The sequence below is a fragment of the Ictidomys tridecemlineatus genome, chromosome 16 (assembly GCF_052094955.1).
Source record: "Ictidomys tridecemlineatus isolate mIctTri1 chromosome 16, mIctTri1.hap1, whole genome shotgun sequence".
NCBI lineage: Eukaryota > Metazoa > Chordata > Mammalia > Rodentia > Sciuridae > Ictidomys > Ictidomys tridecemlineatus.
Genome location: NC_135492.1, coordinates 37000407 through 37016376, shown reverse-complemented (window position 1 = coordinate 37016376; position 15970 = coordinate 37000407). Strand labels below are relative to the sequence as shown.

Here is a 15970-nt window from a genome sequence, read left to right as displayed (position 1 = left end):
CCAATGCATTTCCTTCCAGGTGCCAACCACCTTCCATAAGTGGTCACACCAAAGCCATCAACAGAGCCAAGGACCCTACGGTGGTTCTCAGCCATGGATCGGAGCATGCGCTGAGCCTTCACATCTAGTGTGACACCAAGTTCTCCCAGCACCTGACCCCATTTCTTGTTCCACTAACTGGCTTTTGTCTGCACACCTAAGTCGCCCACTGACCTGTGGTCAGAGAGGAAAGGGTCAGGGGATTAGCCAACCGCCATGGTCTCACTGGGGACTGTCACACACCTTGGCCATCTCTTGGTACAGTTCCTTCTTGGCAAGCACGGCGGAGTTGAAGGTCATGACACTGTAGTTGTGGACACCCTTGTCCAGCGGAGTCGAGATTCGCATCATCTTGGCCTTGGGGACAGGAGGCCTCTTGGTGGCCTGGAAGGCCTTCAGGATGTTTTTCTAAAGGAGAAGAAGTTCCCCAGAGTCAGGAGCCACCGCAGGTGACCCTCACCCCTGGCTGGCACCTGGTGGGCAGGGAGATCGGTTGGTTCCTGAGTGTGCTGTGTCCTCATCTCAGAACCACGACACGGGGACACCTGGTTCAACCTGCCACTGTCCAAACTGGAATTCCCAGGACCAGAACCTGGCCCGAGGTCACCAGGTGGGACGCACATGCTGAGTGACAGGCTTTCGGGTGTGGGTGGGGGACATTGTGACAACCAGGGCTGGCCTCCTCGACAGCGGTCACCTCGGAGGGTCAAGTGCTCGGTGAGCGTGACCTGCATTCTCAGCAGGCCCCAGAGGACACGGGACTCAGTGCCTCAGCAGAGGACGCTGAGGGAACTAAGGTGGCCCAGGGACTCCTTGTGTAAATGAAAAGAGCAGCGACACAGGTCACCTGGGCACAAGGGGGAAACCAGAAGGTTCCGCGGAGGGCTGGGATACGAGGAAGAATGCAGAGGACCAGGACCAGGACCAACTGTGATGGACACATACCAGAGAAAAGCCCGTCTGTCTAAGGAGGCCCTGTGGCAAGGGACAGAGCTCACCAAAATTTAAAAGAGAAAAGGTACTAGCAATTTGAAACAGAAGGGACTTTAAGGAAAAAATACTGGTGTATAAAAGTACTTACAGCCAGGCGTGATGCTGCATACCCATAATCCCAGTGGCTCAGGAGGCTGAGGCAGGAGGATCATGAGTTGGAGGCCAGCCTCATCAATTTAGCAGGGCCCTAAGCAACTCAGTGATTCTCTGTCTCTAAAGAAATACAAAATAGGCCTGTGGGTCAGGGGCCAAGTGCCCCCTGAGTTCAATCCCTGGTACCCCAAAATAAAAATACTCAACAGAGATGGATGAATTATGCCGTGGACGGAATGAAAAATCAGTTTAGGATCCCAGAAAGCCCTGGACTTAAAAAATAAATAAATAAGACAATCTAGTGTAGAAGATAAAGATGGAAGTAGTGACATCCACTCAAAAATCAAGAGTAGCCAGGCATAGTAGCCCGGGATTGTAATCCCAGCCATTTGGGAGGCTGAGGCAGGAGGATTGCAAGTTCAAGGCCAGCCTCAGCAACTTACTGAGACCCTGTCTTAGAAAATAAAAAGGACTGGGAAGGTAGCTCCATGGTAGAGCAGCCCTGGGTTCAGTCCCCGTGAACAAGTAAAACTATGTATGGTCATGGAATTCAGAAGAGTGGTTAACCGCTAAGGTGCGTGATGCTTTGGGGGGTGATGGAACATTCTAGAATTCTGATTTGAATCATGGTTCCACGGATAGATAAAAATGAGCAACTCTACACTTTGGATTTGGGCATTTTACTGTATTGGTACTTCTAAAAAGCATTACTGAGAATTGAAAAAGGCCTTTTAGAGTTTTAAAATGATCAAATTGGCAAGTAGAAGGATCCTAAATTGAACTCCTGGATGCACATTTTTTCCCAAGTACATTGAAATATTTGCTAAAGCGGGCCGACGAAGCCAGGAAGCCAATCTCAACAAAGGACCAAGAATACAAAAAATACTCACTGATGCCAACAAAATTAAGATAGAACTCAATCATCAAAAGAAATGAGAATTAAAAATTCCTTAAGGGACTGGAGTTGTGGCTCAGTGGCAGAGCGCTTGCCTAGCATATGTGACGCACTGGGTTCGGTTCTCAGCACCACATACAAATGAATAAAATAAAGGTCCATCAACAACTGAAATATATATTTTTTTAAAAGTTCCTTAAGCATTTGGAAAGTCTACAATATTCTTAGATGACCCAGAGATCAAAGAAGGAATGAAAGTGGAAATTAAGGAAATAAACTTGTGGAACTCACTTACTATTCAGAAATTGATAGTCAAAATGTATCTGTTCAGTTGAATTCCCAAAAAAGCAATGAGGTAAACACGCATTTGAAGAAGTCAGAAAAAGAAAAGCACGTTAGCTGGGTTCGGTGGCACACGCCTGTCATCCCAGAGGCTCAGGAGGCTGAGGCAGGAGGATCACAAGTTGGAGGCCAGCCTCAGCAATTTAGTGAGACCCTGTCTCAAAAAGTAAAAAGGGGTGGGGATGTGGCTCAGTAGTTTAAATTTAAATCAATAACTGGTACCAAAAAAACCCCCATTAAATCCAAATAAAAATATAATCAGGAATCAAGGAAATAGAAGATGTATCAAATGGAAATCAAAAATCAAGTTGTTGGTGCTTTGAAGGGAATGATAACATCATAAATGGGATTTCAATGGAGACCCCAAACGGCCATCCATAGACTCGCACAGATGGCATCTTGGCCTGATGGGACTGAGGTACAGAAGATCGGGATGAAGGATGACTGGTTGATGGAGAGTGATCTGAATGGAAGAGATGGGACGATTTCTAACCTCATGCAAAAACCAATAAATCCCAGATGGATGGAGAATTGGAATATGGGGCTGGGGCTCAGTGGTAGAGCGCTCGCCTGGCATGTGTGAAGCCCTGGGTTCAGTTCTCAGCACCATATAAAAATATTGTGTCCATCTAAAAAACTAAAAAAATAAAAGACCCCATTAAGAAGAGTGGAAAGACGAATCAGAAACCAGGAGATACTTGCCACTTGTTGGGTTGTCAATGGAAATGTCAAAGCCACCAAAAAAATCAAGGAAATATTTTGAGACAAAGACATGTTAAGGTAGTTGCAATCATATCATTTAAGTAGCAGACTATCACAGGGCGCCGTAGTACACAGACTCCGGAGGCTGAGGGACGAGGATCGCAAGTTAGAGGCCAGCCTCAGCCACTTATAACTGTCTCAAAACAAGGTATTAAAAACGGGGGGAGCTGGGATGTAGCTCAATGCTAAAGTGCCCTTGGGTTCAATCCCCAGTAACCCCCAAAAAATTTTTAAAAAGCAAAAGATAAGAAATAATTCAAATGCCGGGAAGGGAGGCCCTGACGTACACTAGGCAGGCAGTTCACCACCAAGCTACCTCCCAGCCTCAGTGTCTTTGTTGTTTTTTTGTGGTGCTGGGGATTGAACTCAGGGCCTGAGCATGCCAGGCAAGCACTCTACCAATCATGAAGGTGATAATTTCTGGAAAATGATTGGTACAACTTAGAGCTATAAATTGCCAACTACCCTAATGGTCACAGAGGAAGATGAGGTTGGTAAACCGGAAGACGGAGCAGAACTGGGTGGGAGAGACCAGCAAGTAAGAAGGGGGTAAAGATGGAGAGAGGAAGAAAAAAACACTTTTAAAGAATCTGGGGGGATAAATCCAGGGGAGCTTAACCCCTGAGCCCCGTCCCCAGCCCTTTTTCTATTTTATTGAGAGACAGGGTCTCGCTGACTGGCTCAGTGGCTGAGGCTGGCCTCCACCTTGCGATCCTCCTGCCTCAGCCTCCTGAGCTGCTGGGATGACAGGCGTGCGCCACGGTGCCTGGCTTTATAGGATTTTTTTTTAAGCCCCACCTAGAGGTGGAGAGCTCTAAAAGAAATGGTTTATTTAGCTGAAAGGAGAAACGAATCAGGAAGGTATCAGACTTCTCTGCAGCCCTTGATTCTACAAAGTGGTGGAGTTTGGGGTGGAGAGAGGAGTGGGGATGTGGACCCATAAACAGTCCACCTGTGGCCCAAGTGACAGAAGAAAAGGCAGAACTTATACCTGCAAGAATTGGGAGCCATTCTTACCCTTCGGAAAGGAAAATCACAAAGTAAAAGCAAAGGATAAAATAGATAAAATAAAAAGATAAAATAGACTCCAACAATCTGGAGCAATAAAGACGTGAATAAAATTCGCAGTTGAGCAGGAAGAAAGTAGGACTCATAGGGTGAATGGAATAAGGAGCTCAGAAAATCCATCCTCCTGAGAACTCAGTCCTTGCGCCAAGGATGTGGCTCAATGGCGGATCACTTACCCAGGAAACCCTGGGCTTGATCCCAGCCCTGAAAGAAGAAAAAAGAAAACAATGAAAAAACTTGTCAAAAGCAACCACTGGAAACCGAACAAAGACGTACAACAAACTGAGATGTGTTCATTCATAAAGGTATACTTAAAGAACAACCAAAAAGGCCAGGTGCATTGCACACAACTGAAATCTCAGTGACTCAGGAGGCTGAGACAGGAGGATCGCAAGGTGGAGGCCAGCCTCGGTAACTTAGCGAGGCCCCAAGCAACTCAGCAAGACTCTTGTCTCTAAATAAAATATTAACAATAACAAAAACAGGGGCTGGGGATGTGGCTCAGGAGTTAAGATCCTCTGGGTACACTGTCTAGTATCCTCCCCCCAAAAAAATCCAATTGAAAAATGGGCAAAGGATCTGAATGGATACTTTTTTTTAAAACAAGAAATGCAACTGGGCATGCGCCTGTCATCCCAGCAACTCAGGAGGCTCAGGCTGGAGGACCGCAAGTTCAGATCGGCCTGCAAAGCTCAGTGAGACCCTGTCTCAAAATTCTTTTCAAAAATTAAAGGTTGAAGATGTAGTTCAGTAATAAATAATTTAGTCCCAGTACTAAATAATAATAATAAGAAGAAGAAGAAGAAGAAAGAGGAGAAGGAGGAGGTGAAATGGTTGAGAAATATATTAAAACATGGTCAATATCATTAGCCACCAGGGAGATGCAGATCAAAACTACAATGAGACCATCATTTCACCCCAATTCGAATGGCTGTTATTTAAAAAAAATAATAATAACAAATGTTCAGATGTGGTGAGAAAGGAACTTGTTCACTGCTATCAGGCGTGTAAATCAATAATACAACCATAATGATTCATCTGATTCCTCAGAAAACTAAAAATAGATCTACCATGTATTAATCTGTTTTCTGTTGCTATAACAAATCACCGGAGGCTGGGAAACTATATAAAGAAAATAGGTTCAGTTAGATTCATTTTGGAGGACGAAAGTCCAATCTGGATGGCCCCGCTAGTTTGGCCTCTGCCAAGGGCCTCCTTAGCCGCATCACCACAGGGCAGATGGCATCGCAGGGGTAATACCTTCACGAGGGAGGGATCAGATGGCAAGATGGGCAGCCACAGAGGGTATGTCTCCAAAAGAAGTGAAATCAGCTCACCAAAGAGGTACCCCACACCCCATGTGTGTTATGGACCTATTCACACTTACTAAAGAATCAACCTAGGAACCCACTGACAGACGCAGGGATAAAGAAAAGGGGGTGTGTGTGTATTTATATTATATTTTATTTAGAAACAGGGTCTCACTGAGTTGCTTAGGGCCTCAGTAAGTTGCTGAGGCTGGCCTCCCACTTGAGATCCTCCTGCCTCAGCCTCTTGAGTCACTGCGATGAGAGGTGTGTGCACACAGACACACATTTTCTTTATCAATTCATTTGTCACTGGGTACTTAGGCTGACACACACACACACACACGATGGAATATTACTCAGCCATCAAGAATGAAATCCTGTGATTTGGCCATCAAATGGATGAACCTGGAAGACATCGAGTCAAGTGAAATAAGCGCTAAACATGGACAGACAGGTATAGGGCATGTGCTCCACCATATGTTTAAAAAAGAAAATTGACCTGAACGTAAAATAGTGATCGCTGAAGGGGGTGATCAGTGCGTGCCGTATGCACATGATGAAATGTCATCACACTGGATCCCAAGAATCCTGTCGGGGAGCCACACACGAGTTGTTAGGAGGAGATCAAGACTGATCCCTCCCTCCTCTGTGGCTGCCCATCTTGCCATCTGATCCCTCCCTGTGATGCCATCTGCCCTGTGGTGATGCGGCTAAGGAGGCCCTTGGCAGAGGCCAAACTAGTGGAGCCATCCAGATTTTGACTTTCCTCCTCCAAAATTAATCTAACTGAACCTATTTTCTTTATATAGTTTCCCAGCCTCCGGCGATTTGTTATAGCAACAGAAAACCGATTAATACAGATGACCCAATTCCAAAAGGTTGCAGGATACAAGATGAATAATAAAAGTTCATTATATTTCTATATTCTAGTGACAACACAGAAATTTTTAAAACTCAATATATGAACAGGATTATTTTCTCAAAAAGAGGTCTGATACTTATATGCCACAGGAATGTCTGAGGGAGAGAAGACCCTAAATCACAGCAGAGATATTTCCTATTATCAATGGCAGTCCTCAAACCACTAGGATAGCCATGCTTCCCAAAAGGATCTGGAGTCTACACCGTGCCTAGGAAATCCAAGCAGTTGAGAGAGAAGAAAATTGGGTTGGGGATATGGCTCGGTGGTTGAAAACCCAACCTAGTTTCAAAACACTGGCTCCGGAGGCTGAGGCAGGAGGATCGCAAGGTGGAGGCCAGCCTCAGCCACTTAGCAAAGCCCTGAGCAACTCAGGGAGACCCTGTCTCTAAATAAAATAGAAAAAGGGCTGGGGACGGGGCTCAGGGGTCAAGCACCCCTGGGTTCCATCCCCAGAACCAAAAGAAAAATCTCTCCAGCAGGTGGAGACAGCCCTGGTGGTCGGGAGGCCGGATGTGGAGGCAGGAGGAGGCCCACCTGGATCAGGTGCTTCTCTCTCGTCGCCAGGAGCATGTTGTTCCGCCACTGCAGGTACTTCTCCTGGTGGGCAAGGATCTTGGCATTGAGGGTGGAGACCTGCCTTTGGGATCCTTCAAGATTGGGGACAGGCTGAGGGGACATGGTAGGTGGCTTCTGATCCATGAGGTCCTGTGGAGCAATGGGAAGCCCAAACTCTTGGCTCAGGTCTTTGATCATGGCCGACGAAGGTAGCAAGTCTCTGACCATCACCTCCCTGAGCTTGGTACTGTGGTAGCAGATGTTGTAGATTCTGGAATGAAGAACACCCCACTCAGCCTCACGAGCCTTGAGAGATGGGGACAGTCACCCCTATTTTACGGAGGACATAAAACCCAAGAGAAAGGCTGATTCGCTGGTGCCAGGTCCTAAATGAAGTGTTCAGGTCTAAGTGGCTGAGGCTGGCCTCCACCTTGCGATCCTCCTGCCTCAGCCTCCAGAGCTGCTGGGAGGACAGGTGGGCACTGGCTTCCCTCCTCCTTGGACTCCCAAGAATTTACTGGCTACTCGTGCTCTGATACGAATGCTCTTCTTTGATTGTGATCTGTCCTACTGTGGCTGTGGGGTGTCCCCAGAGCCCCCCTGGGAGGTGACACAGGAAGGTCCAGTGGAGGAGTGAGGGGTGTGAGGCCAGAACCTGGCACTGAATGGCTCCCTGGGGGTCCCCTGGTGGTCCCTGGAGGCAGGTGGGGTGTGGGGAGGAGGTGGCCCTGGGGCTGTGGCTTGGGGTCTCTATTTGTCCCTGGAGAGTGGAGTCCCTGCTCCCTGGTCCCCATGGGAGCTGCTCCCTCCCCACACTCTTCCTCCATAATGTCCTGCCTCCCCTCGGCCAGGAGTGGGCCGCCATCTGTGGACACCCTGGGCCCCACGTCCACCGTCCCCCTCTGCAGTTGTGCTGGTGGGTCCCTGAGTCACAGCATCAAAAATCTGACTGAGCCACAGTCTCATCCAAGACCCTCAACAGCCCATGGAGAGCATCCCTAGCAACATGCCCAGTGGTATCCTCAGAATCCTCCTCCACCGGGAAAGGTGATATGCCCTTGGCCTGATTTCTGAGCAAATCTCAGAAGCCTGGGTCGCCAGTCATCCTGCCTTCCCAACCCCCAAAACTCCCCGCCTTTGCCAGGCTCAGTGGCTAATATCTGTAATCCTAGCAATTAGGGAGGCTGAGGCAGGAGGACCGCAAGTTGGAGGCCAGCCTCGACAATTGAGTAAGGCCCTCAGCAACTTAGCAAGGTGCTGTCTCTAAATAAAATACAAAAGGGGGCTGGGGCTGGGGCTGGGGCTGGGGCTGGGGCTGGGGCTGGGGCTCAGTGGCAGATCGGGCCCCCACCTGGCCAGCGCCTGGAAGGCCTTGTGCGGTATGGCGTCGCGCAGGTAGAGCCCCGGATGCCGCAGGAGCAGCGACAGGGGCCTGAAGAGGTGCACGTGGTACAGGACGGTCTCCAGGTCCGCGTAGAGGCGGTGGCGGAAGAGCAGCTGCGAGTTGTAGAGCACTTTGTATTTCCTGTGCTCCAACATGGGGATTCTGAAAGAGAGGGACAGCGGCCAGGGGTCCCTGGGCACACTGCAGGCTCAGGGTAGGGCCTCTGTCCAACTCCCAGGACCAGAAAAGCAAGCAAACAGAAAGATGTTTCCATCATTGTAGGTGTCACCAGTGAAGCAGCGTGGTTATGGAAGATGTCCCCACAGGCCACCCGGGAAGGGGTCTAGAAACTCTATTAATTGTTACAACGTGTGAGTCTGTAGTTATTTCACAGTTTACAGTTTAGAAGTGTGGACACCGGAGGCTGAGGCAGGAGGATCGCCAGTGGGAGGCCAGCCTCAGCCACTTAGCAAGGCCCTGAGCAACTCAGATTATTTATTTCTGATTTCATTCATTCACTTTGCAATACTGAGGGTTGAACCTGAGCCTCCTGCGGGCTAGGCAGGGGCTGTCCCACTGACCTACGACCTCAGCCCTGTTTCATTTTATATGACATTTTATTTTGTCTTTGCTTGTCCAAAACCCATGACAGAAAGAACCCAGGGCCTCTTAACCCCTGAGCCCCGTCCCCAGCCCTTTTTATGTTTTATTTAGAGATAGGGTCTCACTGAGTGGCTGAGGGCCTGGCTAATTTGCTGAGGCCGGCCTCCAACTTGCGATCCTCCTGCCTCAGCCTCCTGAGCCACTGGGATGAGAGGCACACCCCACCACGCCCAGCATGCTGAACCTGGTAACATTTATGCCTACCCTGTATCCCAGTTCAGGGCCCGTAGGTGAGGTCATTGGTAGGAGCTTGTTCTGTGAAGAACTTGTTAGAATCATTCTTCCACCCATTCTTCTGGGATGTTTCGATCATTCTTATTGATTCACAGAACTCTTTATATTTTCAGGCTACTACTATGTTCCACCCATTGTAAATAACTTTTTTTCTCACTTTTCTTACTTTTTTTTTTTTTAGTACTGGGGATCAAACCCAAGGATACTGTGGCCAGCTGTTGCCCTCACCTATAATCTCAGTGATTTGGGGCGGTAGACACTGGAAGCCAAGACAGGAGGATCGCAAAGTGGAGGCCAGCCTCAGCCACTTAGTGAGGCCCTGAGCAACTCAGCGAGACCCTGTCTCTAAATAAAATAGAAAAAGGGGCTGGGGACGGGGCTCATGGGTGGAGCATCCCTAGGTTCAATCCCTAGGGATTAATAATTATTATTGTTAATAATTATTAATAATTATTATTAATTATTATTAAAAATTATTAATAATATTTATTATTGCTATATTAATTATTATTATAGCAATAATAATAAATAATTATCAAGTCAGGGTACAAGATACACACAAATTAATCATATTTCCACATTACCAGCAATAGACACCTGGCAACTGAAATTTAAAATACGATACCCTCATTGTAGGCTCAAGGGGGTAAAAGGGTCAACTTGTTTGAAAGACTGTGCTATCAGAAGAGAGAGCCAGGGTCCCCTGTTCCCACCAGGCCACCTAGGAAGCTGATCCCCACACGAGGGTCATTTCACCCTGCTCAGCCAATCAGGTACTCAGAGGTCACTGCAGCCACGGTGTAAACAGGCCCGGCTCCTGCCCCTGGGGGGCAGCAGATCATGGGGTCAGAATCATGTAACTGGATCATTTATTCATTGTTCCTGAGGATTGAACCACCAAATAAAACCCTTCTTATTTGATTCGGAGACAGCATCTCGCTAAGGGGTTGAGGCTGGCCTCCAATCTGCGATCCTCCACCCTCGGCCTCCCTGGGCCTTGCTGGGGCTCCTTCCTCATTCGGACGCCACCTACCGGCTCTGGTGGCTCTCCCACAGCTGCCGCAGGCCCCCGTCGGCCAGGCCTTCCAGAACAAAGAGGTGGAGGTTCCCATCCAGCAGGTGGAAGCCCGTCAGCACGTCCAGATGCTCCTGATGCTGGATGTCGACGCGCATCTTGAAGGCCGAGAGGATCTGCTGGACGGTCCTGGTCGGGTAGGAGTCCAGCTCCAGGGCCTTGGCGTTGATCAGGGTGACGTCCTTCAGCAGACCGTGCAGCAGGAACAGGTCCTGGGCACCGAACACAAACACGATGCGGCCAAAGTGGCTGCCCAGGAGGTCCGCGCCCTGGGCTTTGGCCCAGGTGCTCAGAGGCACCGCCACGTCCACTCGCAGTTTGAGCAAAGAGTTGGCCTCCAAGTAGTGTCCAGCGGGCATCGGGCTGTGCTGGAGGACCTCGGTGGCCGGGGTCTGGAACCTGGAGACCCTCCTGCCTCGGCTGACCTTGGGCTCACAGCGCTGGATGGGGACCACCAGTTTCAGGTACTTGTGGCCAAGGAGCAGGTCCGCGAAACTGACCCGGGCCACTCCGTGAGGGTCCCAGGTCTTGTCCTGGGACTCGAAGGGGCTGTCCTCCGTCTCCTTGGAGGAGATGAAGGACTGGATGTTCCCGTGGGGATCCAGGGGGTCCTCCCCAAACAGGGTGGGCCTGCGGGAGGCCTCGTCCGGCTGACGGTCCCGATCGTGGACTTCCACCACCATGGGGGGACCCTCCAGGTACTCCCGCAGGTCGCTGGGGTCTATGGCTCCCAGGCAGATGACATTGATGTCCTTGAAGTAAACGTGGGTCCCGTGGGGCCGCTCCTCCGTCCTGTGCACCGGGGTCTTGTGGAAGCGGTACCTGCAGTAGACGGGGGTGCACAGCCTCTGCAACAGAACAGGCCCACGGCCACTCACCACGGCTGTCCCTCTGCCACCAGGAAGGAGGCCCACAGCCGCTCTCCAGTGACTGTCCCTCTGCCACCAAGAACGGAGCGCCCACCTGGGACCCTCACACCCCAGGGCCACGCCTGCAGCCTGGGGACCTCCGTTTGCCCTGCTACAAAGTGTCCACGGGTAACCCACTCTGCAAGGTCCCTCCAGGACTCTGAGGCCCAGTGTCCACAAAAGCGCCACCAGGTAAGAAGGTAGAACATAGAAAAAAAATTAGGAAATAATGACTGGGGCTGGGCTGGGGCTCAGTGGCAGAGCGCTTGCCCGGCACGTGGGAGGCCCTGGGTTCCATCCTCAGCACCACAGAGAAATAAATAAAGAAAATAAAGGCATCTGTCCATCCACAGCTACAAAAAATAAAAATAAAAAATAAAAAAGAATAGTGTCTGAAAATCTCCTGAATTTGTCAAAGGACATTCACTTGTAGGTTCTAGAATCTCGGTAAATCCCAATCAGATGAACTCAGAAATACAGGCCCAGACACGTCCTTATGGGTCAGATTAAAAACAGAGATGACACATATTAAAACCATCCAGACCATCATTTCCCATGTGCATACAGGATCACAGGACCTCACCTACATCGTGTCCAACCAGGTGAATGGCAAGTCAGACTCCATTTGTCAGAATGTTTGCATTCTGCTGTCATGTGTAACTGATTAGAACAAATAGAAAAAATACAGCTCTCCCACTCCTTGGTTTATACCCAGAGGACTTAAAATCAGCATACTACAGTGACACAGCCACTAGAGCAGCTCAATTCACAATAGCTAGACTATGGAACCAACCTAGGTGTCCCTATGGATAAAGAAAATGTGGTATGTATACTCGATGGAATATTACACTGCTTGGAAGAAGAGTAAAATCATGGCATTTGCCGTAAATGGTTGGAGTTGGAGACTATCATGCTAAGCGAAATAAGCCAATCCCACAAAACCAAAGGCCAAATGTTTTCTCTAGTATGTGGATGCTGATTCACAAAGGTTGGGGGCCCCTGCAAAAGAACAGTGTCACCTTAGATTCAGTAGAGGGAAGTGATGGGAGGGGAGGGGGTGTGGGGATAGGAAAGATGGTAGAATGAAACAGACCTTGTTCCTGTATGTATCCATGTGACAATGCACAATATGATTCTGCAACATGCACACTCAGAAAATGAGAAATCATATCCCACCTACGTATGATCTATCAAAGTGCATATATGCATTCACCTGCCATGTACAACTAATTTAAACAAATCAAGAAACAAAAATAAACTAAAAAATTAAAAAGTGGCCAGAGAAAAACAAGGCATTACATCCATAAAAATAGTCCAGGACGTTCAGCATCTAAATAACAGGAGCTCCAAAAAGATGCGGGGGAAAAAAAAGAAATAATCAGTGAGATAATACAAGACAACTGCCCAGCACTGAAAGAGCTCCCGAGTCCCCTGGCTGACTGTTTCTGGAGGCAGGAAGCACCCCCAAGAAAAGTCTGCTGTCTCCAGCCAAAGGACCAAGAAAGAGGTGGCCTAGCAGGACAGAAAACTGTCAGGAAAATGATGACCCTACCCCAGACAAACACCTCGGAGAAAACGCAGCCCACCACCGTCTGCAAAGGCCGAGGGGGACGTCCACCCGGACGTCCACCTCCCCCAACTCTAACGGAGTGCCCTGGCCACTCCCCTGGCTGGGAGCCAGGACTTGGATCAGCATCCACGGGCAACGTAGCTCCCTGTGACTACCGTGATGTCACTGAAGGCCAGGCAGGGAGCAGGCCTCTGTGATCACCCTCTGTCCAAATAAGGTCATATTCTGAGGTGCACAAGACGAAGATCCTACAAGCTTTAAGGGAGGTAAAAAATGGGACATATACCAAGGTCCAACACAGAACATTAAAAAAAAGTGATGGAATGATTGCCTTCAAAACTCTGAAGGAAAACTAGAATTCTATACCCAAACTGTCTACACCAAATAGAAGGATAGAATAACCCGCAGTGGGTCGGGGGGTATTCCATTGATCTTTTCTCAAGAGGTTACTGAAGGATGTGCTCCAGCAAAACTAAAGGTCAAACAAATGAAGAGGAAAACGTGGAGTCCGAAAGACAAGAAGATCCAAACAGCAGAGGGAAGAGGGTAAGTATGCAGCGAGGTGCTGCTGCTGTAACAGGAAAATCCATGGGTTCCTCTTTTTTAATCCCAGTTATTATTTTTTTATTTGTTCTAATTATTTACACATGACAGTAGAATGCGTTTGGACGCATCCTACATAAATGGAGCCTAACTTCTCATTCTTCTGGTTGTGCATGAGGTAGGACCACACCGGTCATGTATCATATACGCACAGAAGGGTGATAGCATCCACCTTCCTTCCCACCCCCTGACCCTGTCCCCTCCCTTCACTCCCCTCTGTCTAATCCAGTGTACCCCTATTCTTCCCTCTACCCCCCCATTGTGAATCAGCATCCTCATATCAGAGAGAACGTCCAGCCTCGGGATCTTCGGGTTTGACTGATCTCACTTAGCATGACAGCCTCCAGCTCCACCCCCATGGGTTCCTGAAGAGAGGCTGGAGACCTCCATCTGCACAGCACCTGTGACGTAGTGAGAGGCCTCAGATTTGGAGGCTCCTAGTTAGGGGCCCATCTGGGCATTGAACTCAGGGGCACTCGACCGACCTCTGAGCCCTGTCCCCAGCCCTATTTTCTATTTTATTTAGAGACAGGGTCTCCCTGAGCTGCTTAGAGCCTCACTAAGTGGCCGAGGCTGGCCTCCACCTTTCGATCCTCCTGCCTCAGCCTCCTGAGCTGCCGGGATGACAGGTGTGGCCCATTCTTACCTGTAGTTCCTGAATAGGCACAGGTTGTGACGGCAGGCAGGAAACACAGTCGATCCTTATGATCAGGGGGTTTAATTCCAGCTTCTGCGCCTCAGTCATGATAGGCACTTCGGTTTTGAAAGTCAAAAGGCAATCCAAAATGTTGGCCGACTTCTCACTGCCCCGGCTCATGACAGTTTGCTGTCCTGGGGTGAAATACACACAGTGGCTTAGACCACCCCAGACAGGCACAGAGGGATCAAGCAACCAGAGAAGGGCTAAGGACAAAATCATACCAAAAAATGAAATTTATTTAAAAAAAAAAAAGAAGAATCAGGAATCACCCACAAGCAGCAGGTTGTATGTCAGTTCCTCCAACTAAAGTCCCATTGAGTCTCTAAGAAAATTGAATTTTGTTTTTCCTTTTTTTGTACCAGAGATTGAACCAAGGGGTGCTTCACCCCCTCAGCCCCATCCCCAGCTCTTTTTATATTTTATTTAGAGACAGGGTCTCGCTGAGTTGCTCAGGGCCTCAATTTGGCGGAGGCTGGCCTCCACCTTGCGATCCTCCTGCCTCAGCCTCCCAAGCCATTGGGATGACAGGCGTGGGCCACCGCACCTGGCTGGCTAAGAATTGAATATTTTGTCCCTGAATCTGATACAAATATATCTTAAGTCACCTTGGAAGTTTCAAAATTGTCAGATTCTACATTCACCATCCTAGACCCTTTGCCATCAACGATGGTACCTACGAGGCATGTGTGGCTTCTAGAATTTGCACTGATTAAAGTTCACTAGCATTTAAAGTGCAGTTTGGGGCTGGGGATGTGGCTCAAGTGGTAGCGTGCTCGCCTAGCATGCGTGAGGCCCTGGGTTCGATCCTCAGCACCACATACCAACAAAAATAAATAAATAAAGATATTGTGTTCGCCTAAAACTAAAAAATAAATATCTTTTTAAAAATGCAGTTTTGATACCAGGCTGACTACATCCCAAGTGCTCAATGGCCCTGTGTGACCACAGGCCATTGGGTCAGGACAGACATGGGGCCTGGTCATTGCTACAGATGGTGCTATTGGATAGAACTGCTCCAGGTTAATTATTTTAGAGCAAAGAATCATCTTGGTCCAAAAATGTCAGTGTGTACACTGAGCACTCAGGGGTGGGTGTCACTTTGCCATGGCTTAACGAGACAAGTCTAGGTACTCATGCCAAGCGAGACTGGCATATCTGGGCCAAATCCCAAAGTGGAATAACTCTCCCTGTGACAGTTTTGCAAGTTCTACTTTTTTTTTTTTAAGTGGGTGGTGAATTATTCATTGCAAAGCAAACATGTAGTCTTTTCCTATAAAATACGGTCCATTCGTTTCGCCAGTTGGAGATACACTGTGGTAGCAAAAAGTAAATGAAATGGTCCAGGCACGGCGGCACACACCTGTCATCCCAGTGGCTTGGGAGGCTGAGGCAGGAGGATCGCAAGGTGGAGGCCAGCCTCAGCCACATTGAGGCCCTAAGCCACTCAGCGAGACCCTGTCTCTAAATAAAAAGATAAAAAGGTTGGCGATGGGGATCAGGGATTGGGCACCCCTGGGTTCAATCCCTGGTACCCCCCCCCAAAAAAAAGACAAAATTATGGTGTGTACATATATGAATGTACCACAGCGAATGCCACCTTTATAGCTATATTTTTTTAAAAAAATTAAAATGAAAAAAACTAAAAACAAATAGAAGGAAGACCAGCAGAGTAGAGGAAGGGGAAAAAGGGGAGGGAGAGGGGAAAGAAAAATTCTATTCCATTCACGTGTCACTCAAAAGCATTTAAAAACTGCACTTCTGCAAAACAGCCAGCAGAGGGCGCGCCTGCCCCTGCAGGTCCAAAGCACCAAAAAAAACCTGTTTTATTCTGTTCTTTGTCCAACTGGGAATTGA

At 48.6% G+C, this 15970-nt stretch overlaps 1 protein-coding gene across 4 annotated transcripts in view; it reads right to left on the bottom strand.

Annotated features, from left to right (window-relative positions):
• Cfap92 (cilia and flagella associated protein 92 (putative)) overlaps nucleotides 1-15970 on the bottom strand; it is a 40188-nt gene that overhangs the window by 4474 nt on the left and 19744 nt on the right. For all 4 annotated transcript variants that reach the window (XR_013431499.1, XM_078033916.1, XM_078033917.1 and 1 more), the window contains exons 9-13: nucleotides 14063-14247; nucleotides 10294-11183; nucleotides 8331-8525; nucleotides 6959-7250; nucleotides 283-447 (exon numbers count right to left, since the gene is read on the bottom strand). Coding sequence is in view for 3 of the 4 variants with exons in the window: in XM_078033916.1 (XP_077890042.1) it covers nucleotides 283-447; nucleotides 6959-7250; nucleotides 8331-8525; nucleotides 10294-11183; nucleotides 14063-14247 (1727 nt within the window). In the remaining variant the exon portion in view is untranslated. The remainder of the gene's footprint in view (nucleotides 1-282; nucleotides 448-6958; nucleotides 7251-8330; nucleotides 8526-10293; nucleotides 11184-14062; nucleotides 14248-15970) is intronic.